Source organism: Hesperophylax consimilis, chromosome 26, assembly GCF_061612785.1.
Source record: "Hesperophylax consimilis isolate HC1 chromosome 26, BYU_Hcon_1.0, whole genome shotgun sequence".
Lineage (NCBI taxonomy): Eukaryota > Metazoa > Arthropoda > Insecta > Trichoptera > Limnephilidae > Hesperophylax > Hesperophylax consimilis.
In genome coordinates, this window is record NC_142861.1 from 6,911,186 (window position 1) to 6,932,757 (window position 21,572).

General features: G+C 33.8%; 2 protein-coding genes across 2 annotated transcripts in view; both read right to left on the reverse strand.

Annotated features, from left to right (window-relative positions):
• Cndp2 (Cytosolic non-specific dipeptidase 2) overlaps positions 1 to 2,224 on the reverse strand; it is a 30,223-nt gene extending 27,999 nt beyond the window's left edge. Inside the window, exon 1 of the mRNA XM_089647497.1 lies at positions 1,503 to 2,224. Within this exon, the coding sequence (XP_089503623.1) occupies positions 1,503 to 1,769 (267 nt within the window). The 5' untranslated portion in view covers positions 1,770 to 2,224. The remainder of the gene's footprint in view (positions 1 to 1,502) is intronic.
• An 8,683-nt stretch (positions 2,225 to 10,907) lies between these two features.
• On the reverse strand, positions 10,908 to 20,322 carry Xxylt (Xyloside xylosyltransferase). Its single transcript, XM_089647203.1, has 4 exons — positions 19,675 to 20,322; positions 19,454 to 19,595; positions 17,064 to 17,404; positions 10,908 to 12,556 (listed from the first exon to the last, which is right to left on the reverse strand). The coding sequence occupies exons 1-4, from the start codon at positions 20,162 to 20,164 to the stop codon at positions 12,387 to 12,389; spliced, it is 1,143 nt and encodes a 380-aa protein (XP_089503329.1). The 5' UTR covers positions 20,165 to 20,322; the 3' UTR covers positions 10,908 to 12,386.
• Positions 20,323 to 21,572: the final 1,250 nt, after the last annotated feature.

Genomic DNA, 21,572 nt, shown 5'->3' on the forward strand with positions numbered 1-21,572 from the left:
ATATATGATCTCCCTGTATTTTGTATTCAGCAAAAAACCATTGGAATTTCGGTAAAATTATTTATCTTTTTTACTTCTACTATCATGTAGAATCACCTCCTAAAGTTAGCGCAGTTAGTTTACCCCCGGACTCCCTGTATTTATAAAAACAAAATTTTACTCTATTTTGCGGCTCCATTACAAAAACTAATTGGAAACTAGCGGGAGTCATTGATTGGTAGGTAAGTAAAAAAGAATTAATGACGTTAGTAAATGTATGGCTACATTTAAATGTATTAAGAGTACACAAAATAATCTGATTAATTTTCTAAAGAATTCAAAATATTAAATTAGTACCTACTATATAAGAATAATCTGATCTTCTTATAAGTAAGTAAAACATATTAATTAACTGGACATTGAAACGGTTGTATTACAAACTGTTTGGATCTGTGTAGGTAGGTTTCAATTAAACAAATACAACACAAGACATCTTCTTTCATTATAACATGATCAGGCGGAAATAGAAGAATGATTATAAAAATAATTGAATATGAAACAATTGAAGGTTATAAATGCTAATATGGAATTTTTTTTTCTCTATGACATTCTCAACTTTAGCTCTTCGGGCCTCTGAAATATTGACTGTCATATTTCTTAAAGAAGCTGTCAGAGGATTTGTGTGTATTTCCTCTTTTACTTTTTTTCATCTAACTAAAATTACTGATAACAAAAAAAATTACTTAGATAAATATAAAAATGTATTCTAAATAGTGTAGCCACCACACTTTTATGTCATTTCATATAAAAATAATTACTAAAAAATTTACAAATTTTCATTATTTTTTCTCAAATTGCGGTCTGAACATTTGGTTTGATGGAGGCTTACGTTTTAATTATTATTTGGTTATCTTGAATATTTGAACATAAAGCTTGATATTTTCCCTTTGTAACACTGTTTAGTTCATATTTCTAACTATGACGGTAAGACAACGATTTCTACGACACCATATCATTTGTTCGGTGACCGGGTATGTCATAAAGTGATATAAAAGTCATGAAAAATAATGAAACAAAAAATAGGTAAAATAGGTTACATAGGTAACTATTACACCTAGTTTTTGTTTCATCACTTTTATTGACTCTATATCACTTTTTAAAGGTGTGTTGAATTTTCATTTTGAGCCCATTCGTTCAAAAAAGTAAACAAATTGATTCTACAGGTCCCAGCCAAGAGTTAAATGATTCTACAAACTGAGAACTTCAGTTTTATTAGATTAAATTCGTCGAAATATTAAAAAATATATATCTAATATTGACGAGCATTAATTAATAATTTTAAAATATATATATTTACATAAGTTGCTGTTTTTCTTTCTGTACATATATAGTATAAATTATTATTATTTACAAATAAACTGGGATAGGAAATGTAGCTATAAATAGCTCGACACATCACGATTACGACAGCAGCAGCTGTTAATATTTTACTTATTTCATAAAATAAAAATAAAAAATCTTACATTTCCCATGGAAGCAATGATGACATTGGGAAGTGGGATTTCTTTTCCATCAACTTTCTGCATTCCGATGTCCCTCAGCTCCACGGTGGCTCCCAAAACCTTCAGTTTCTCTGCGGTCCATTCCACCATACGCTGGCATTCCGGTCTATGGATAACGTCGGTGGAAACTGAAGCAATCTCCACGGATTCCCTCAAAACATCAATAAACCTCGTCTTGTTCTTATCAATGTGAGCAAATAGGTTCACGAGAGTTGCGGGAAGAGCCATGTTAATAGATTTATATTAAAATATCGACAAAAAAAACACGTCCGTCACCACCCACGAAATAACGGGAAATGAATAATATTGGTATATGACTTTTACAAGCCGGCTTTTAAACTTCAAACCCGGCGTAATTTTAATAAATGCTATCGCGGTATCAGCGGACTGATTACCAAAAAGCTGTCGGCGTATTGACGCCTACTAAATTAAATGGACTAACCGGAGAAAGTATTGAAAAAATCGTCATAAATACAACATGATTCGTGATTTTCGCTTGCGGTTCAACGTGCTCTGGTCAGATAGATAAATATCGACGGATTCCTAGAATCTCAAGGAATACTGAAGATATTTATTAAAATTATATCCTAATTGATGAATAGTTTTTTTGCCGAATTAATTATTTTCCTTTTGACGGAAAGCAATGACATTAGAAGTAGTAAAATTAGTACTATTTCTCAAAAACACCCAAGTCATTCAATTTTGACGTGTAGCAAGGCTAAAGCAGATTTCTACTTACCGATTTATTATACGTCACGGTGGTTAAGAAGTTTACCTACCGTACAACTTATAATCTTGAAATTAGCAACAGGTGGCAGTAACTGTTTATTAACGCCCACGTATTATTTATATACATATTACATAATTTATAATAAAATACTCATAAGCAGTGCAGTAGATACGGCTGAGATATAAACATATATATTTAAAATTATTATACAAGAAAAAATAAAATTTAAAAAGTAGTTCTTTACATACATAATATTATTCATACAAGTATCAATATAAAGGTTCATTTACACCAGAGGTTCCCAAACTGGTCTATATGGACCCCCAGGGGTCGATATCGGCATGCTGGGGGTCTATGTCAGCGAGAAAAAAATTTGGAGGTCCACGAGATTCAAATGGGGGTACATACAAGCGGACCCCCATTTACCTCAAGACAACATTTAGGAGTTCCGTATATGACACAATAGACCTAACACAAATATAATAGACTGAGAAATTACTTATTTGATATTTGTATTACCATATTTCGTAAAGTTGTTAATTGAGGTATATAAATAGAGTCCACATTCCTTTTCTCGTCAGAATTAATATATTCAAGCAAAACATTGCACATTCCAAGCCGCGAATTTTCCTAGTTCCCCAACTTGTTTTTGAAAAACGTCCAGGGTAATAATGACGTTCAACATTTAAATGCACTTCACACAGACTTCAAAACAAAGTTTGAGGACATTTTGACTATGGAAATGCAACGTTGAAGAATCGGATATCATGTGACAAGAAGAACTGACCGGAATAAGCACTGACAAAGAACTTAAGGGGCAGTTCTGTAGGGCCAGCTACAGAAAAAATTCCTGTTGCTTATCCTGCTTTATTTTCATTTGGTGTTATACCTCACAAGGGTGCCCCTGTCTGCAGAATGTAAAGACAGAGCAACTATACCGCCACCCGGTTGTTGGGCAGGCAAGGGAAGGGAATATTTTTACTAAAAAAATAAATGATTATTACATGGGACGTTAATAGTTTTAGGAAAAAAAAATAATTGCCAAGTGGTCTACGGGGAAAAAAAATTTGGGAACCTCTGATTTACACAATAGTTTCATCAAAAAATATATTCTGTAGGTACTGGAGTAGTTCATTTATGGTACTAGATGAAAAAACCGTAATATGCTATTGATGTTTTAAACATTATATCAATAACATCGGAGAATTTGTTTCCCTTTGAATTTCCACTTTAAATCTGTCCCTGAACGATTGGTGTCCTCAAAAGATTAATATGGAAACATAATATGAAACTGCTTACTGCGGAAAACCAATGAATCCATCAAGATTTTACTGTTCATCCCATATTTTTAGGCTCTGTAAATTTGGCACATTATGGCTAGAAATCGCTCAAAACTATTTTGCAAACTTTGCACAATATGCCAAAAATCATTTGAGTGGATATGAGTATAATATGGCATTGTTGAAGTAGAATTGTCATAGTAATATAGTAGGCACTCTCTTGTAACTTTCCAGCTAGGAACTTCAGCAATTCAGGGGTATTGAATTAATCTACAATAAAAATGTAAATGTTTGTTTGTTCAAAATCTTAAATCTCCGAAAGTTCTTCAGTGATTGCTTTGAAATTTTTTGAATTGTTTTGAAAGGTTGCATTTGAATACGCATGTATTTTTATATACCTATACACGGTGTCCGGAAACTCGTAGTACAAGCGGGAAACTGGAGAATCTACACCACATGGGAACCCAAAAAAACAAAGTTTTTTGATTTGAGCATTTTCAAAAAAAAAAAAAAAACCAAAAAAAAAAATTTTTCGGCTATTTTAGGGTTAAAGTTTTTTCTGGTGTTTAGGGTTGAATAACAGATGTTTTAACCCTGCAGAGCAGAAATATTTTATGATTACACCGGGTTAAATGAAGGGTGATTTCAAAATAATGCTTCAAATCCGAGTTTCTTCATTTGTTTTACTTTCAAATAGTTTTAATTAGTTGGGTACTTTGATCTTCAGTAATAATTTATAAGAAATTGATTAAAAAAAAAAAAAAAAAAAAAAATCAACTTCAAACTCGATTTACTCGATAACGAAAGCTCAAATAAAAAAAAAATATACTACAAAATCGACTCCAAATGTGATGTAGATTCACCAGTTTCCCTGCTTGTACTACGAGTTTCCGGACACCCTGTATTATATAGATGTGTATTATATAAAACAGCCCATCTGTTGGACGTAAAAGCAACACAAGTTATGTTTTCTCTATCTGCACAGACAGACTGCAAGCCATAGCAAAGCGTGGCGGGGTATAGCTAGTAATTTTATAAAATCACAAATAATTCTTTGTTCAGATATTGTTTTAGTATTAAGCATTATCTCGGCACTGGAATGAGATACAGAGTCGAATTAAAGTTTATGAAATGTAGTTTTCTTAACAGAAAGAATATGGTATAGAGAAGCAATGGTAAAAAAAGTCGAGGAGGACTTACGCATTATCTATTATCTTGGCACTGGAATTAGATAGGGAGTCGATATAATGTAGTTTTTTAACAGTAAAAATGTGTTACACTTCATGATACTACTTGAAGTAAATAATAGAAAAAGTCAGGTACAGCTGAAGAAGACATTTATCCAGAGATGTGCAAAATGGGTACCCAAAACCATTTGAAATGCAAAATGGAAATGGGTCAAAACTTTTCCATTTGAAAATGCAAAATGGTTTTTAGAAAAGCATTTTAAATGCAAAATACCTATTTTCAAAATGCAAAATGGTTTCTCAGGTCAAACAATTAAAATAATTATAGAATTTTTAAACAGTTTTGTCATTTAATAATGGACATCAATCACAGACATAGGAATTAATAGACGAGAAGATAATGGCGAGGGGTAAAATCAACTGTTGAAGAACGAAGGGGGTAAAGCTGACTGTGATTTGTCAATAAATCAATCTGACAGTAAATAGGCATCTCGCATTATAATATCACCATTTAGTTCTTAAAAGTAAAATCTGCTTTTGAATGAATAGACATTTTTACATGGGAGCGCAAATTACTCGCCACGTTATGAACTAATTTGCGAAGTCCAAATTCGGCAAAGTAAATTTCTTCTGTTTGCAGAGTCGTAGTTAGTTTCAGAGTATTTAGTTAAGAAACTTTTACAAATGTTTCATAATTTACTTACCCCAGTAAACAACGATGAGCACACTTGAGAATCGCTACATTGTGATGTGATAGTATATGTTTCTAAAACTGATCCATATAATACGGTGTGAATAAGCTTAAAATAAAGTAAAATAATGCTTACTTATGGAATGTAATACGACAATTGGGTTTATTCTCTTTTTCACATCTATTTTTACAAGTTTTCATATCACAAGTCAACATTTTGCCGTGTTATTTCGTAAAATGAACCGATGATGCCTCGACCATAGTTCGCACAAGAATGATGACGTCACGTTTTCAAATTTCACTTGAGGCCATACGCGAGCCCAGCCGGCTCCAATGGAACCGGTATGGGGAGTGGGGATAATACGCTTTTAATCACTTAGGGCAGGTCTACTAATATTCATATGTCTATGACATCAATGTAGAACAAACATATTACATGATGGTAAATCAAAAAATGCCACGACTACGGATTATGAACCACAAAAAATTTGCGCGGGACAAATGTTGCCAACGTAAAAACATAGAAACTGCTATCTAACATTTAATATTACAGCGTCATGGCCCCATGTTCAGTATTTGAATCAGTAGTTGAACCAGGGAGCAACTTGACAAATGTAAATTATCTCTCATAGCGAGGTTGAGGACCGACTGATATTTGGGGCTTATGAAAAAAAGATGAGTGGAGATAGTAAGAAGAATGTTGCAAAAAAGCATTTAAAATGGAAAATGCATTGAGAAAAGCATTTAAAATGCAAAATGCAAAATGGTTTTTAGATGACATGGCATGATCAAGTGAATCAAAATCTTGTGTGATAAAATGAGGCATATGCAATGTTATGAAGCAGTGTTAATAACAGTGGCGGCCAGCTAATATGTGCTCTCGAGCGCCGAACATCCAATAAGATTTCCGACATGACTAATCACAATATGAAACTCGGTTCGGTTATAATATCTCATTCAAAAGGTACCTACTTATTAAGCGCGCTTAACTTGCAGACCGACTTTGACTTGTGCCTATGTTCGTAGCAGTTCGTTTTCGATTGCGATCCAAAATTTAACTGCTTTGTCGCATATTCTGTGGAACAGTCGAAAGCGTGGGTACATACCAGTGCATACTATTCTTTGCAAATAATACCATATCATGGACGGCGTTCCGGGTTTTACCACCACATCAGAAGGAACGGTTTATTCAGTAGAAAGTTAAACTAAAACGCGTATGTTTAATGTTATTGTCGATATCGTGGTTTCAATTTACCATCTGCTATTTTCAGCGAATGTTTCGCTTCTTCGATACAAGCATTTAAGATAAAATTTGTCATTAAGAGATGAGTGATGGTCAGATTACTTATTATCAGTTTAGTCAGTAGGTACTCGCCGTTGCCGGGCGCGGTCTGTTGAATTAAAAAATGTTCTTACTCTGCGAAAGTTTTTAAGTTTAATTGCAGGTTATATCAATCTTGTATATCAATTATTAATAAGGTATATCAATTGCAGGTTATACTAATTTATGATTACTTTTGTGTTTGTTCAAAGTATAAATTAAGAATGAGTTTGAATGTGGAATACATTAAGAACAATAGGTCGAGTTTTGAAAACAAAGTGATAATAAAAAATGCCGGTCCACCTAAAATCTGAACTGATAATAAAACAAGAGTGAAAATCTGGATCGAAGAAGTTTACTCGATCATTTAACAAAACAATGTATAACAAAGCTTCGTAGCTCTGTGCATGTGATCAATTGAATAGTTTATTTTGTTTTACGTGTTTAATTTACGATGTTGATTCAGTTTGGACAATCAGCGGTGTTACTGATGTAACTCACCTTTCTTAAAAAATCAAAAAAACATAATTCTTGTCATTTACATTTCCAAAAAGTTTTGAGCTTACAGGTTTTAGGAAAAGTTGACACCAGAATGCAATTGGATTCAGGCTACCGTGCCTAAGTTAAACACCATAATGAGCTATTTAATAAAAATCGATACAGGTCAAATTTCCCAGAACATGATTTCAATGTGACGTTTAAAACGTATGACTTCCTAAATAAAGTTCAGTAAAAGTGAAAGATTTTTCAAAAGCTAACGGCGCTTTATCAATTTTACAAATTTTTTATAGTACCTACTTGTTTATTAGAAGACTTTCACAAGACTGTGAAATTACTAAAACTTTTGTGCACCATTCATGACCTTTGGAATGACCTCAGTTGAAAGCCAAAGATGTTTCTCAACGTTAAAAATAATAAATCTTTTTTAAACACGTTGAGCCAGGACAGACTGAACGCACTATCAGTGTTAAGCATTGATAGAGGTCTTCGCTAAACAAAAGGAGCAGAGAATAGAACTTCTTTATAAATAAGTACGTACCTTTATTTAATTTATTTTATGACTTAATGTTGTAATCCGGTGAACCCCCATATATTTTGACCACCGGCCGCCACTGGTTAATAATAAGTATAAATATCATAATTGTTATTTACTCACAGAACAATCTGCATCAGTTAAGTACTAGATAATTATTTCCTAATTAATTAATCAGTGGATGGGTAGGGCAACACTGGAGGAACAAGGCGGCGGGGTTCCTTTTCCGGAAAGTATTGATTAATATAATTTATTCAATATATGATATTAATTATTCAGCAATTTATTTATTTTGTAAGAAACAAACAGCTTTCATATCAGTGGCGGCCGGTGGTCAAAATATATGGGGGTTCACCGGATTACAACATTAAGTCATAAAATAAATTAAATAAAGGTACGTACTTATTTATAAAGAAGTTCTATTCTCTGCTCCTTTTGTTTAGCGAAGACCTCTATCAATGCTTAACACTGATAGTGCGTTCAGTCTGTCCTGGCTCAACGTGTTTAAAAAAGATTTATTATTTTTAACGTTGAGAAACATCTTTGGCTTTCAACTGAGGTCATTCCAAAGGTCATGAATGGTGCACAAAAGTTTTAGTAATTTCACAGTCTTGTGAAAGTCTTCTAATAAACAAGTAGGTACTATAAAAAATTTGTAAAATTGATAAAGCGCCGTTAGCTTTTGAAAAATCTTTCACTTTTACTGAACTTTATTTAGGAAGTCATACGTTTTAAACGTCACATTGAAATCATGTTCTGGGAAATTTGACCTGTATCGATTTTTATTAAATAGCTCATTATGGTGTTTAACTTAGGCACGGTAGCCTGAATCCAATTGCATTCTGGTGTCAACTTTTCCTAAAACCTGTAAGCTCAAAACTTTTTGGAAATGTAAATGACAAGAATTATGTTTTTTTGATTTTTTAAGAAAGGTGAGTTACATCAGTAACACCGCTGATTGTCCAAACTGAATCAACATCGTAAATTAAACACGTAAAACAAAATAAACTATTCAATTGATCACATGCACAGAGCTACGAAGCTTTGTTATACATTGTTTTGTTAAATGATCGAGTAAACTTCTTCGATCCAGATTTTCACTCTTGTTTTATTATCAGTTCAGATTTTAGGTGGACCGGCATTTTTTATTATCACTTTGTTTTCAAAACTCGACCTATTGTTCTTAATGTATTCCACATTCAAACTCATTCTTAATTTATACTTTGAACAAACACAAAAGTAATCATAAATTAGTATAACCTGCAATTGATATACCTTATTAATAATTGATATACAAGATTGATATAACCTGCAATTAAACTTAAAAACTTTCGCAGAGTAAGAACATTTTTTAATTCAACAGACCGCGCCCGGCAACGGCGAGTACCTACTGACTAAACTGATAATAAGTAATCTGACCATCACTCATCTCTTAATGACAAATTTTATCTTAAATGCTTGTATCGAAGAAGCGAAACATTCGCTGAAAATAGCAGATGGTAAATTGAAACCACGATATCGACAATAACATTAAACATACGCGTTTTAGTTTAACTTTCTACTGAATAAACCGTTCCTTCTGATGTGGTGGTAAAACCCGGAACGCCGTCCATGATATGGTATTATTTGCAAAGAATAGTATGCACTGGTATGTACCCACGCTTTCGACTGTTCCACAGAATATGCGACAAAGCAGTTAAATTTTGGATCGCAATCGAAAACGAACTGCTACGAACATAGGCACAAGTCAAAGTCGGTCTGCAAGTTAAGCGCGCTTAATAAGTAGGTACCTTTTGAATGAGATATTATAACCGAACCGAGTTTCATATTGTGATTAGTCATGTCGGAAATCTTATTGGATGTTCGGCGCTCGAGAGCACATATTAGCTGGCCGCCACTGTTTCATATAATATACAATTATAGATATAAATATACAATTTTTTTTATAAATTTAATTTAGATTAAATTTGATAATATTATTATTAAGTTCTGCAAGTGTTTTAGTTTTTTATTATTGTGACAGCTGTTTCGGCTTACAAGGCCATTTTCAAACTGTGGTTAGTCCACATTGAGACGACGTATTTATACTATTTTAAATGTAAATTTTGAAGGTGCATACATTGATTTATTACTGTTTACACCGATGACATGATCTATTGTTGGTTAAACCAATCTATGTTTTCCCCTCAGTAAATGGTAATGAGTTCTTAATTATTTACTAATGACTTTATTGCTATGAATTATTTGGGTGCATTATACTGCTTGGGTTTTGTGAAAATACTGAGAAGTGGTGAGTAAATTATTTTCCGTACTTTACAAGTACGTACTTTACTTTATAAATATACAAGTTAACAGAAGTTTCTTATGTTAAAGTTCATTAGAAATTAAGTTTTAGTATCTTAAAATAAATTTGGTGTTAAAGGAAGGGGAGAGGAAGAGGAAAATAGGAAGAGGATAGGAGATGCTGCCGATACATTCCATACTCTCATATTAATAATCAATCATACGCAATACTTCATATCGATATTTCTTTAGGTTATTACCAAAAATGTCAATGCTGTAAAATTTTGTATTATATTGTGCACATATACGAGGAATTGGGGAATTTTTTCGAATGTTTGTTCTGCACGAGGGTAGATAAAATAAATCAGATTGTCGGGTTGATCTAGACGGAATATGAAGATTTATTAAATTGGTAAGTTCTGGTGAGTCCAGACCATTATTTAGAATTTTAAATAATAAGATTGAACGATGAAAGGGAGGGATAACGTATAAGGAGAATTTATGATGTGAAGAGTATGGTAAAAAAAGTCGAGGACCCCTGAGGAAGACATGGCATGATCAAGTGAATAAAATACTCATGAATAGTAAAATGAGGAATACTGAGTATCCAATACCATGCATACATTTGCGAGCCAAACCACGAATCATCGGAAAGAAACCGCTGTTTGCAGTTGCTTCGTTCCTTTCCCATGATTCGTGGTTTGGCTCATGTAACTATACGCGACATTACACTCTTAGTTATTTCTCAGCTTTCAACGAATTATTGTCTTAAATAAAACACTGTTCATTTTTATACAGAAAAATAGAAAACACTTTATTTATAACAAACAATTAGACGGATTACATTGCACATTCAAGCCTTAGACATATTACGCTACATAATTCGTGCATAATTTGGTCGTGGCATATACGTATTATATGTTGGGGTGACAAACTACACTACAATCTTCCTCAGCAGAGGAGGTCAGATCAATTGGGAACTGCTGCCAAATATCATTTCTTTGTATGGGATCTGTCACTTTGACAGATAACAGCCACAATAATTACACCGCTCAGTAAATTGTTCTGTATTTTCAAATATCGCTTGCTAGCAGATCAAAGCGCATATTGTCGCAACGCCAACACATATAACACATCCTTTTAGGTGCGACATCTCTGTATGGGATTGTATGGCGAGCTATATGGAGTTACATAAAACGCTTTGAACTTATATCGTAATCTGTCAGCCCCGTTAAGTCTCTTTCAGATTTATATTTCACTATACAATTAGATTTTATCAAGAATTAATATTAGTTTGGTCAGATATACTAATAAAATAATGTTTTTTTAAAATATATTTTAACAAATAAGTAAACTGGGCAACTTAATTTGATTTAGTCGTACACATATTATAATTTTTTTTTTATCGTTAATACATTTTATCACTTTAATTTACACTAATACTAACTTAATAACGTCAAATATTTCACTTTTTTCTTTCCATTGGTAATAATAATTTATTTCATAGTTTAACTGACAATAATTTTAAAAATGTATAGTGCAGGGTTTTCCAATAAGAGGTGTTATTTTGATATTCAATCGTAAAAGATCAATGGTTTCGTTGCTTGTGTGGCACGTTGCGCCGTCTTGTTGAAAGTAAACGTTGTCCAGATCAATACCATCCAATTCCGGCCATAAAAAATCATTAATCATCTCTCGATAGCGCAATCCATTCACCGTAACTGTTGCTCCAGCCTTATTTTCGAAAAAGTAAGGTCCAATGACTCTGCCGGACCATAAACTGCACCAAACAGTCACACTTTGAGAATAGAGAGGCTTTTCAACAATAACTCTTGGGTTTTCCGAGCCCCAGATGCGACAATTTTGCTTGTTGACGAAGCCACCGATGTGGAAATGGGCCTCATCACTCAAGATGATTTGCATTTGATTCACTCAAGTGAATTTTAATAATTTCAATGCGTTGTTGAAGCGTGTATCGTTCCATTTTTATTAATGGCGTAGTTTCTAATTGTCAAATGTCAAAAAATGACAGCTTCAAAAGTAACACCTACCGAAATAGCGGGCTATTCAAAATAACACCTCTTATTGGAAAACCCTGTATAAAGGTAAAAGAAATAACAAAATTCAATAGATAATAGAAACAAGGGAGATGGGGCATTAACTCCCATGAACCATTATTAGTATGAAACTGCAAATCGCACCTACGTTTCTACCTAAATATTAAACACATTAAGTACTTGCATTAGTACCTACATATTTAACATATTAGTCTATGCCACATCTTCCCTTGATTCTATTGCTTTTGGATAACACATTGTATTCATGTTAATGGTATATGTGTATTGCAATTTCCGTGGTAAATATGTATTGGAGATTGGCAGCGGTAATAGCTGTCAAACAGTTGCTCTTCTTCGTTTCTCCTCCACCATTTGCATAACTGGCGGTTCCACCCGCAATCCAGAATGTGAAATAGTTCAGGGTATTCGAATCCTGTAACAGAAGGAGATAATTAATATACGGAATAGGATTTGTGGCGGGAAAATATATACAATTAAGAATTCTCTATGGAAACAGCTTGAAAAGGCATTATAAGTACACAGCATGCCGTATCTCCGCAGGGGTAAGCAGAGATGATGGACTGCCACACAACTCGGTCTTGGCACACACTCCTTGCTTCAAAAACTTTTCGTTCTAATTTGAACTGTTATTACATTTTTTTTTTTTAACGGCAATATAAAGTAAAGTAAAAAAGATACAATATTAAGTAAAATAAAAAAAATACAGTGTGTGGCAAGCCTACGCACGACGGAAGTGAAACTTTTAGTATTCTTCTCTCTCTCTTTTCATTTCATATTATTATTATTCAGAATGCTGTACATTATAGTTCTAAAAAGCATAAATTTATTTATAGGCGTGTTGTTAACAAATGAACGTTTAACTAGATTCCTAATATTGACATATTTATAAGTAGCATGTGATAAAAAAAAATTAAAAGTTATAATAATATGGGATTTGAACCCGGGTCCTGCATAACGAGTGTCGAACGCTCTGCCTTTAGACCACGAGGAGAGGTATCTCGCGCGACGAGAACCGCGTATAACGTGTACTCCTCAATTGACTTTTAACGTGTAAATTTTCGTTTTCAAACACGGCAAATGAATAATATCACATAACGTCTCGTTAACGCTTTATATAGGGTCGAATAGAAGATATATCGGCAGTGTGGAGTCATATCTGTCGTTTTTAAAAATATTTCCGTATATTTGTCCGTATATTAATTAATAATGGGTGTGTTTTTTACTAAAAAAACTTGTTACTAAAAATAATTAGTCGCGTTATCGGCCTTGATTAGTAATTTTAATGATTCAAAATAAAAATAATTAGTCAAAATACCGAGCGACTCTACTGGCTCGATTTGTAAGCTATATTTCGACAAAAATATCATATAGGTACCGACCGTTAATTCTAGCCAATTACTCGAGTGAACACCTGCCGGTCTAGAGTCTCACTAAATGGATTTAGACATTTCGGGAGACTATCGGTTAAAATTAACAAATTTATATAATTTTTTAAAAAATTATTTAAAAAAATGTAGACATTTTCTTATATGTATGCCTGACAAAGTCGCAGTACGAGAGGATTTTATCACTTTTCCTCGTATTAAAAAAATCACAAAAAGAAAAAAAAAATTAGTTAAAGCGGGGATCGAACCTCGGTTCTTCACGACGGCAATCGGGCGCTCTGCCTCTAGACCGCGAAGCTGAGTTCGGAGAGTGACCTAAACTAGGTATATAATATTAGCTAGGCTCCTATAGCGAAATGATCCCCGTTTTTCGTGACGGTCATGAGTCGGTTTTACTCCGGTCCTCGAATGCATAACGAGCGTAAAGAAGTTTCACTTCAAAATATAAAGTTGTGTAGTTTGTTCTCAGTTCTCCTCACTAGGTATTCCTGTTCCGAGGCAGACTGTAGGTTGTTGTATATGTGTTGATCATGATTTCCTCATCTTCTAATTTGTTGGTTCCCACAAAATGTTTGTTTTCTGTGGGTTGCGTTGGGGTTTCTTCATAAATTTAATGATTTCCTCATCTTCATGTTTAGTTAGCCATAATTTGATGTCTTTTTTAAACTTTTCTATATCCATGGTGTCTTTAATTTCAATAGGAAGGGCATTATATAATTTTATAGCATGGAAATAGTGTAATAAATGTTTTTTTGAAACAAACAAACTCAGATAACACATCTGCCCTGATGATGGACACTGCAATGCTGTCTGAAACGTTGGCTAAAGAAGGAGTTAGCGCAACACGGCATAATACCCCAAAAACAAATAACAAAAATACTTTCGGCCGTGAAAATTTGAAATCATATTTCATGGAAATAGTGGTTTTTCTGGCCGAAAGATGTATTTAATTTTGGAATGTTTGGTAGATTTGTGGATTTCGTCCTTGTAGTGTAGGTGTGTTGTTCAGCAAGGTACTCATATTTTTCTTTAAAATTGAGTAGTGGCATTTTTTGAGTACAGTTTTATAATGCTGAACACGTTAAATTTTATAAAAAATTCTTTTGACGGTGTCCTTATGGATACTTTCAGGATTATTTTATTATTACTTTTTGTGTTTTAACGAGCTGCTTCATGTGAAGGTTTGAGGCAGATCCCCATCCAATAATCCCATATTCTATGCGTGATTGGCAAATCACAAATAATAAAGGTCCTAAGACACTTCCTTGCGGTACACCATATTTTATTGGGAGAGGTTTACTTTTATGCTTTTCAATTTAAACACACTGTGTACGTTCTGACAGGTAACTTATTAGCAGGTTTAAAGTTGTGTTTGATATCCCGATTTTTTTAAGCTTCTTGAAAAGGATTTTATGGTCTTTTGTAGGTCTATAAATATCGCCAAAAATTTATTTCCCCCGTCTAAACTTTTCGTGATCGTATTTATGATATCGTCTATAGCGTCGGTAGTACTCAGGTTTTGTCTAAAACCATACTGAGATTTCGATAATAGGTTATTATCTTCTAGGTACTTCATGAGTTGTATTTTTAGCACTTTTTCCAATATTTTAGAAAAGGTACTTAGAAGGCTTATCGGTCGAAAGTTATTGATATCATTTTTACATCCTTGTTTATATATAGGTATGACAGTTGCTACTTTAAGGGACGTGGGTCAATTCAATACAACACTTATATCGGACGCTAGTGTGTTATATTTTAAGGATAAATATTGTATTGTTTTTTATATCTGACGCTAGTCTGTCGTATTTGAAGAATAAAATTTATATTGTTTTTGAGTATTGTGTTAGTCCGCGGATGTGGCATTAATAAACTGTTTGGGATTGTCCACATTCGCGGAACCCTGCATTATGTACCCAGCTATAGGATTGACACATTCCTGAAAACAATACATAAATGGTCAGCAGACAGTGGGTACAAAGTGGGACCGAGGCAAGTCCGCACGTTACGACGTTAAGGGAGATCCGATCAATGAGAAGCCATTAACGGGCCCGCAATTTGAACAAAAAGGGGCTTCTTTTAATTTTAAACCCTCTCTTCCGCTGGGTCTTCCACATCTGGGACTTATCTAAACACCAGCTGCCTGCCGCAGTCCCTTTCCGCTGAGTTCTGAGAATTGAATACTTGACCGACTGAACTGACTCGCCGGCGGAAACCACGAGGCTTACAGTGATCCTAGCCAAACATATTTAACCGCCTTTTTAAAGGCGAGCTTTCATGTTTTTGCGTTTTGCACATAAGTCGTATATGTACCAGAAACGTCCTTTTCGGGACGAAAGTCAATATTTTTACATTTTACAAAGTCGTCTGTGGCGTGTAACTAACAGTCTGTGTGCACGCGACAATCCTTCGGGTACAACACTGATGCTAAATGAATAAATTGCAAATCAAAGACTGCAGGTGATTAATTATTTAATCATTATTTACATGGCTCATTTGAAAGAAGGGTAAATAAGAGTATATCGAAAGTGTTTTCTATGGATCGTGTTCGTATAGCAATCTGTCAAACTCTGAAAGACATACTTCGAGGCAGTTTTTAGAGTATAGAACGGTACCGGTCGCATTTTTACTTATTTTCTATCGTACTGAACAATAATCACAATCTGCAGAAATGATCAATATCAAATGAAACATCAAAACAATATCTACGATGGATGTGACTTGCGCATGTATTCTATGTATGTCAAATGCATAAAATATTCGATAAAAGGCAGTCCACATAAAATGAGGTCTAAATAAAAGATGGTCTACATAGAAGGCGGTCTGTGGCAGGACAATGTCTGCCCAGGCCCACTAGTATACTTATAAAAATCATGTATATCTATCGTATGTAGTTTTCTCAAGATAGTTACTTATATTCAGAGAATTTGTGAAGAAAAGTGCAATGAGTTCCTAGCAAATAAATACGCTATAGATTTGTTGGGATTCTAAGTGTTGAATTATCGACATACTCTTCTGTTATTCTGACTCTTGACATGATCCGGCTCAAGTATTTGACTCACATGGCTGTACGTTGTCATAGCAGGAGTCAGACGTTTTGACGGCCACTGTGATCGAGGGTAAGGCTCTCGACTCACAAGTCGGAGGTCGCCGGTTCAAATCCCTATTATCCCTTATTAGAGAGGAAAATACTTTCAGTATCGTACTGTTGTAAGATCACCATTCAGAATTGAAATAATGCTTGAAGCTTCGGCCGTGTTTGGTGACCAGATCTGAATAGCCAGGTACTTCCCCACCTTCCTCTTCCACATATCCTTCCCATCCCCATTACCTTCAGCCTCACGACATACCCAAACTGGAGATTCCATGGTCTCACTGGCTCCAGACGGTTGGGGGCAGTTTGGATTGTGGTTTTGCATTAAAAAAATTGAATGAATGAAGCAAGGAGTGGGTGCCAAGACAGAGTAGTGGGGCAGACTATCCTCTCTGTCCACCCCTCTGGAGAAACATTTGTCATAATTAGTTAGACATACTGACCTAATAAAGTATAAAAATCTTGATCTCCTAAATGTCCTTTAAATAGATACTTCTCCGTGATATTAAACACACTTTCCTTTGCCAACAATAAATCGAACACTGGTGACTCTCGAATCCTCTCCAGGTTCAGTAGAAGAACTCCCGAGTTGAATCCCGGGGATCCCATTACTTCATTCTTTGCTGCATGTTTTATTACAGAATTGTTATTAAAATCTGATTCTTTTCTTCTTGCGGGCGACCCTATATGGGTGCCATTATGTTTCAGTCTATAATCGTGTAATACATGGCGATATACGCACGACAGTTCGTGTGCTAGGCCAAATATATTTGAAGACGAAAATCTGAAATGAAAAAACAAATAAAATAAAATAATTTAGAATTAATGTCCACCTAAATCAAACTTTTAAAGCTGAGCATCTTCCAGTATTGAAACTTGAGATTACTTTATCTATGCTTGGTGGCCCAATCTGAATAATCATCCACTTTATAACATTACTGTTCCCAAAACAGGGATGTGATAATTCTACCGACTTTGGCCATTATTTTTTTTTTTATTTTTTTTTGTGTATTACAGACTGTGTGTCCATTTACAATACACATGTAACATTAACTACATATATATGATATGAAACAATGAAAGAAAAAATAATAGAAATAACAAGTTATAAATGGTGGTTTTTGGCATTGACATGCCTCTTGAATTCTTCAAGGCTACTATTAAAAATATCGATAGTCTTGGAGGCGTTGTTTAACAGCGCCATACCTCGTGTCATGCTATGCCGAGCCAGTACGTCCGTTCTGCCACGTGGGATACATAGCAGATCATGGTGCCGTCTTTGGCTGTAGCTGTTCGGTACGAACAACTTATAGCATTCCAGAAGGTATGGGCTATCTATTAAATTATTAAGAATTTTGTACGCCGTTACTGCAACTTGATACAATTATGAACTCTTTTCGTGAATAATTTTTGGGGTATTCTTTTGCGACCGGCAAAAAATTTCCGAAATGTAATGGGCCACACTAGTAGAGATGTGAGTTATGATTCCATAGGGCTGGGTGACTTACTAGTTGAAACATGTGCACGTGAAGTTATAAGAAGATAAGCAGCTCCCGCACATTCAATCGAAGCCGCCTCCGTCACCAATAACACATTTATTTTCCGTCAGGATTTTTTTATAGGCAATCTCACTATTGTATGATCTCGGTTGTAAAGGTATTATGCCTTGCTGCATTTCATCCTTCTATAGCCAATAACATTACAATGTTCATCATCTAGGCAGATGTGTGAACACTAACACTGTCCAAAACAATGGCTAAAGAGGAAGGAAGTGCAACAGGGCATAATATAGAAATTATAAATTATCACTAATTGATGAAAGAATCGAAATGATTAAAACTCTGAGATGGAACACCTTTGTCCAACTTGACTTTTATTTATAAAATTATTAATGGAATTATTCTTTTTAATTGCAACAACAATGTTAGGACTGAGTCATTAAATACTTTCTTGCACGTAGATTGCACGCAGTTGGCAATACTTTTGCCAAAATGGCAGATATGTTTAAGGCGATGCCATACGTAGTAATGCAAAATCATGTGTTTATGGTTTGAAAATTTGGTCGCCTAGAAATGTTTCAGATGCTTTAATTAAATACTGCTAGCAGAAGCCTTTGAAACAATTGAGTATTTTTTAGATAATTCATTTTATAAGCCCAGAAAAAAATAATGTATAAGGCCTATGAAAACTGCTTTAAAGTTCGAAATCTCCTACTTACGAACCCATTTTCGGTTATTATTTTATTGTATAATATGGCAAATTAAGTCATTTATCAAATGATCGAAAAAAAATTAAATATTTATGCATGAACATCCACAAAATAAAATAAAAGGTACGTTTTGGCCATGTTTTTTTCTTGCATAAATCAAAGCAGGCGGATGGTGTTAAGCGGGAATTTAAACCTTATCGTCATCTACGTAAGGGTTGTTATTGATAGCGGCTAAATTAAAAATATTACACGACGTAGTGCATCACCTTAACTGCACTGAATATAGTTACAAGAAGGATATAATAACATGCCTTTATAATAATAATAATTAAGGTTAGCATAATACCATTCTTCTGAATGTGTTCTATATAATTTTAATAGCAAATTTAACTTTACGATTACTGTTCCACTAAATTATTAAGTATTTCACATGTTTATAAAACCCATTATGGGAGTATAATATGAATAAATATCCCAAAAATGAATCACGATAATACTGAAAAACTCGCATCATAATATCCAATTTGAACTTTGTTCAAATCACATAATTTGATATTATGTATTGAGTATCTCCTCAGGAGAATTTCGAAATCAACGAATTATAGTCTAATAGTTGTTACTTACTTCTCAAATTCCTTATATAATTCTTCAATGCTATTTTTGAAGATGAGATCGCAATCAAGGAGAATGACTTGCTTTTGTTCAACGGGAGCAATGCGATGAAGTCCGAGAGATATGAAGAACAGAGCATCCGAGTAATAAGATCCTGAAATATAATTATATAAGTTAACTTTCAACAATATCATATAATACCATAGTATTTTTATTGTTGGCACATAGTTTACCTGGCTGTGAACTAAAGTGTGGTGTCATGGCTTGGATAATATCTTGAATTTGCTCAGCGTTACTTTTAAAATCATAGAATTTCACAAACACAAAGCTTTGGATGTCTTTATATTGTTCGTCAAGCAAATTAAACGTTGACTTAGCAATGAATTTGCTCGCTTCGTCTGATAAAATGTTAAAATGTAACGTTGAGCCATTGCTGTGGTCAAAAAACTTATAAATGCTCTGCAATAAACTCCTAAACTTTATATTCAACCCGTCATTTACAGACGCCTTTGTGAATATTATCCAAATATTAATGCTGTTTTCTTTTAATGGTTGAGAAATCTTCTGACGAATGGAGGGAGGACTTGGCGAAGAATGTAGGTAACTCATTTGTTTTGCCCTTAGGGAGTTTATGGACTCCAAAGGATGTTTGAAGGTAAAATAACACATCAAAATAAACAATAACAAAAAGAGGTTTAGTAGAAGTTTGGAACGTAAACCCATTTAAAACCTCCGTTTAGCGTAATATAAAGATATTATTGAATATTTTCCAACGGGTTATCATAACAGCAAAATTATGATAGAAATATTTGAGTGTAAAGTTATTGGAACTACTGTGCAAAAAAGTAAAACATTGTCTATAATTAGTTTCGAAAGTTTGAATACTGTTGTTTGACGTTTGACATTTAAAAGTTTTAACCATAGATGAAATACACAGAATGCTTAGATCATGTGATATGTAGAAATTAATTGCGATAAGCGATGTGATTTTGATGGCTTAATCGAAATTTGAGATTTCGAAACATTTTACATGCAAAAATAATTTTAAGAAATTGATCTACAAATTTTGAAAGTACCCTTCCATGATCAGGGCAATATTAAAACTATGTTATAATTATGGCAAGCCAAAAAGAAAAAGATTTTCAAGAATTTTAATAACTAATAATTATTGATAATTTTGAAGGTTTATATTTTCAATAATATGTTATTTCACATTATTGTTTACATTGTTTCCCATAATAGTAAAGCTTCACATCCCGACACAGGTCGTGAGTGAGATGAGCGGATTATGATTTTATTATAATGTACACATTTTTTGAATAAACAAATAAATGTTTTGAACCCACCGAATATACCGTTCGATTTCAAAACAACGACGGTAACATTAAATTAAGTTTCTTCAAATACTACGACGGCATCAAAATAGTAGAATTTTTTATCTTCAAAATCTTCAAACGATTCAAATGAATTAAATTTATTGAAGGCTTACTTTTGTATTTTCGACAATTCATTTTTCTCTTGCTTACAGGTGCGGTTCTAAACTTTTCGTAATCTAGAGTGGTAAGATTGAAAAATGTGACATTATTGATGTTGTTGTAGCTGAAAATACATATTATTATTTTTTAATTTTCGTATGAGAATTTTTTGGTTTGTGGAGTCACGTTGAGATTATGTATTTTTTCTTAAATTTCCAAGATTTTCCCGAAATTCTTGCGGCGAAGGTTGGAAAACGATGTATACAGCTTATGTGATTATAAGCTTCGTCTAATTAAAGGCACCTAAATCGCCGAAAATGTTTTTATAATCTTGTTCGAAATATTTAATTTTTTGTATCATTAGGTATCCCTTTTTGTACCCGAGTACAATCACAAAATGCTGAATTTATTTGTGGTTTAGGTCCGAAATGTTAGTATTTCGTCGAGAAATTAATCAACAACACATGTATCTTTATTTTATTTATTCTTTTGTAATACCGAATTTTTAACTCCACACAGGATGTCCTGTGAAAAATAATTTCCCTCAGGGCCTATGCTATCTTTGGAGATGCTTTATGGAGGGTCTTTTTAAGTAAACGATGTTTTAAGGATGGAAAATGGTATGCGGGGTGGGTACGAATCTGGAGGTCTGTGTG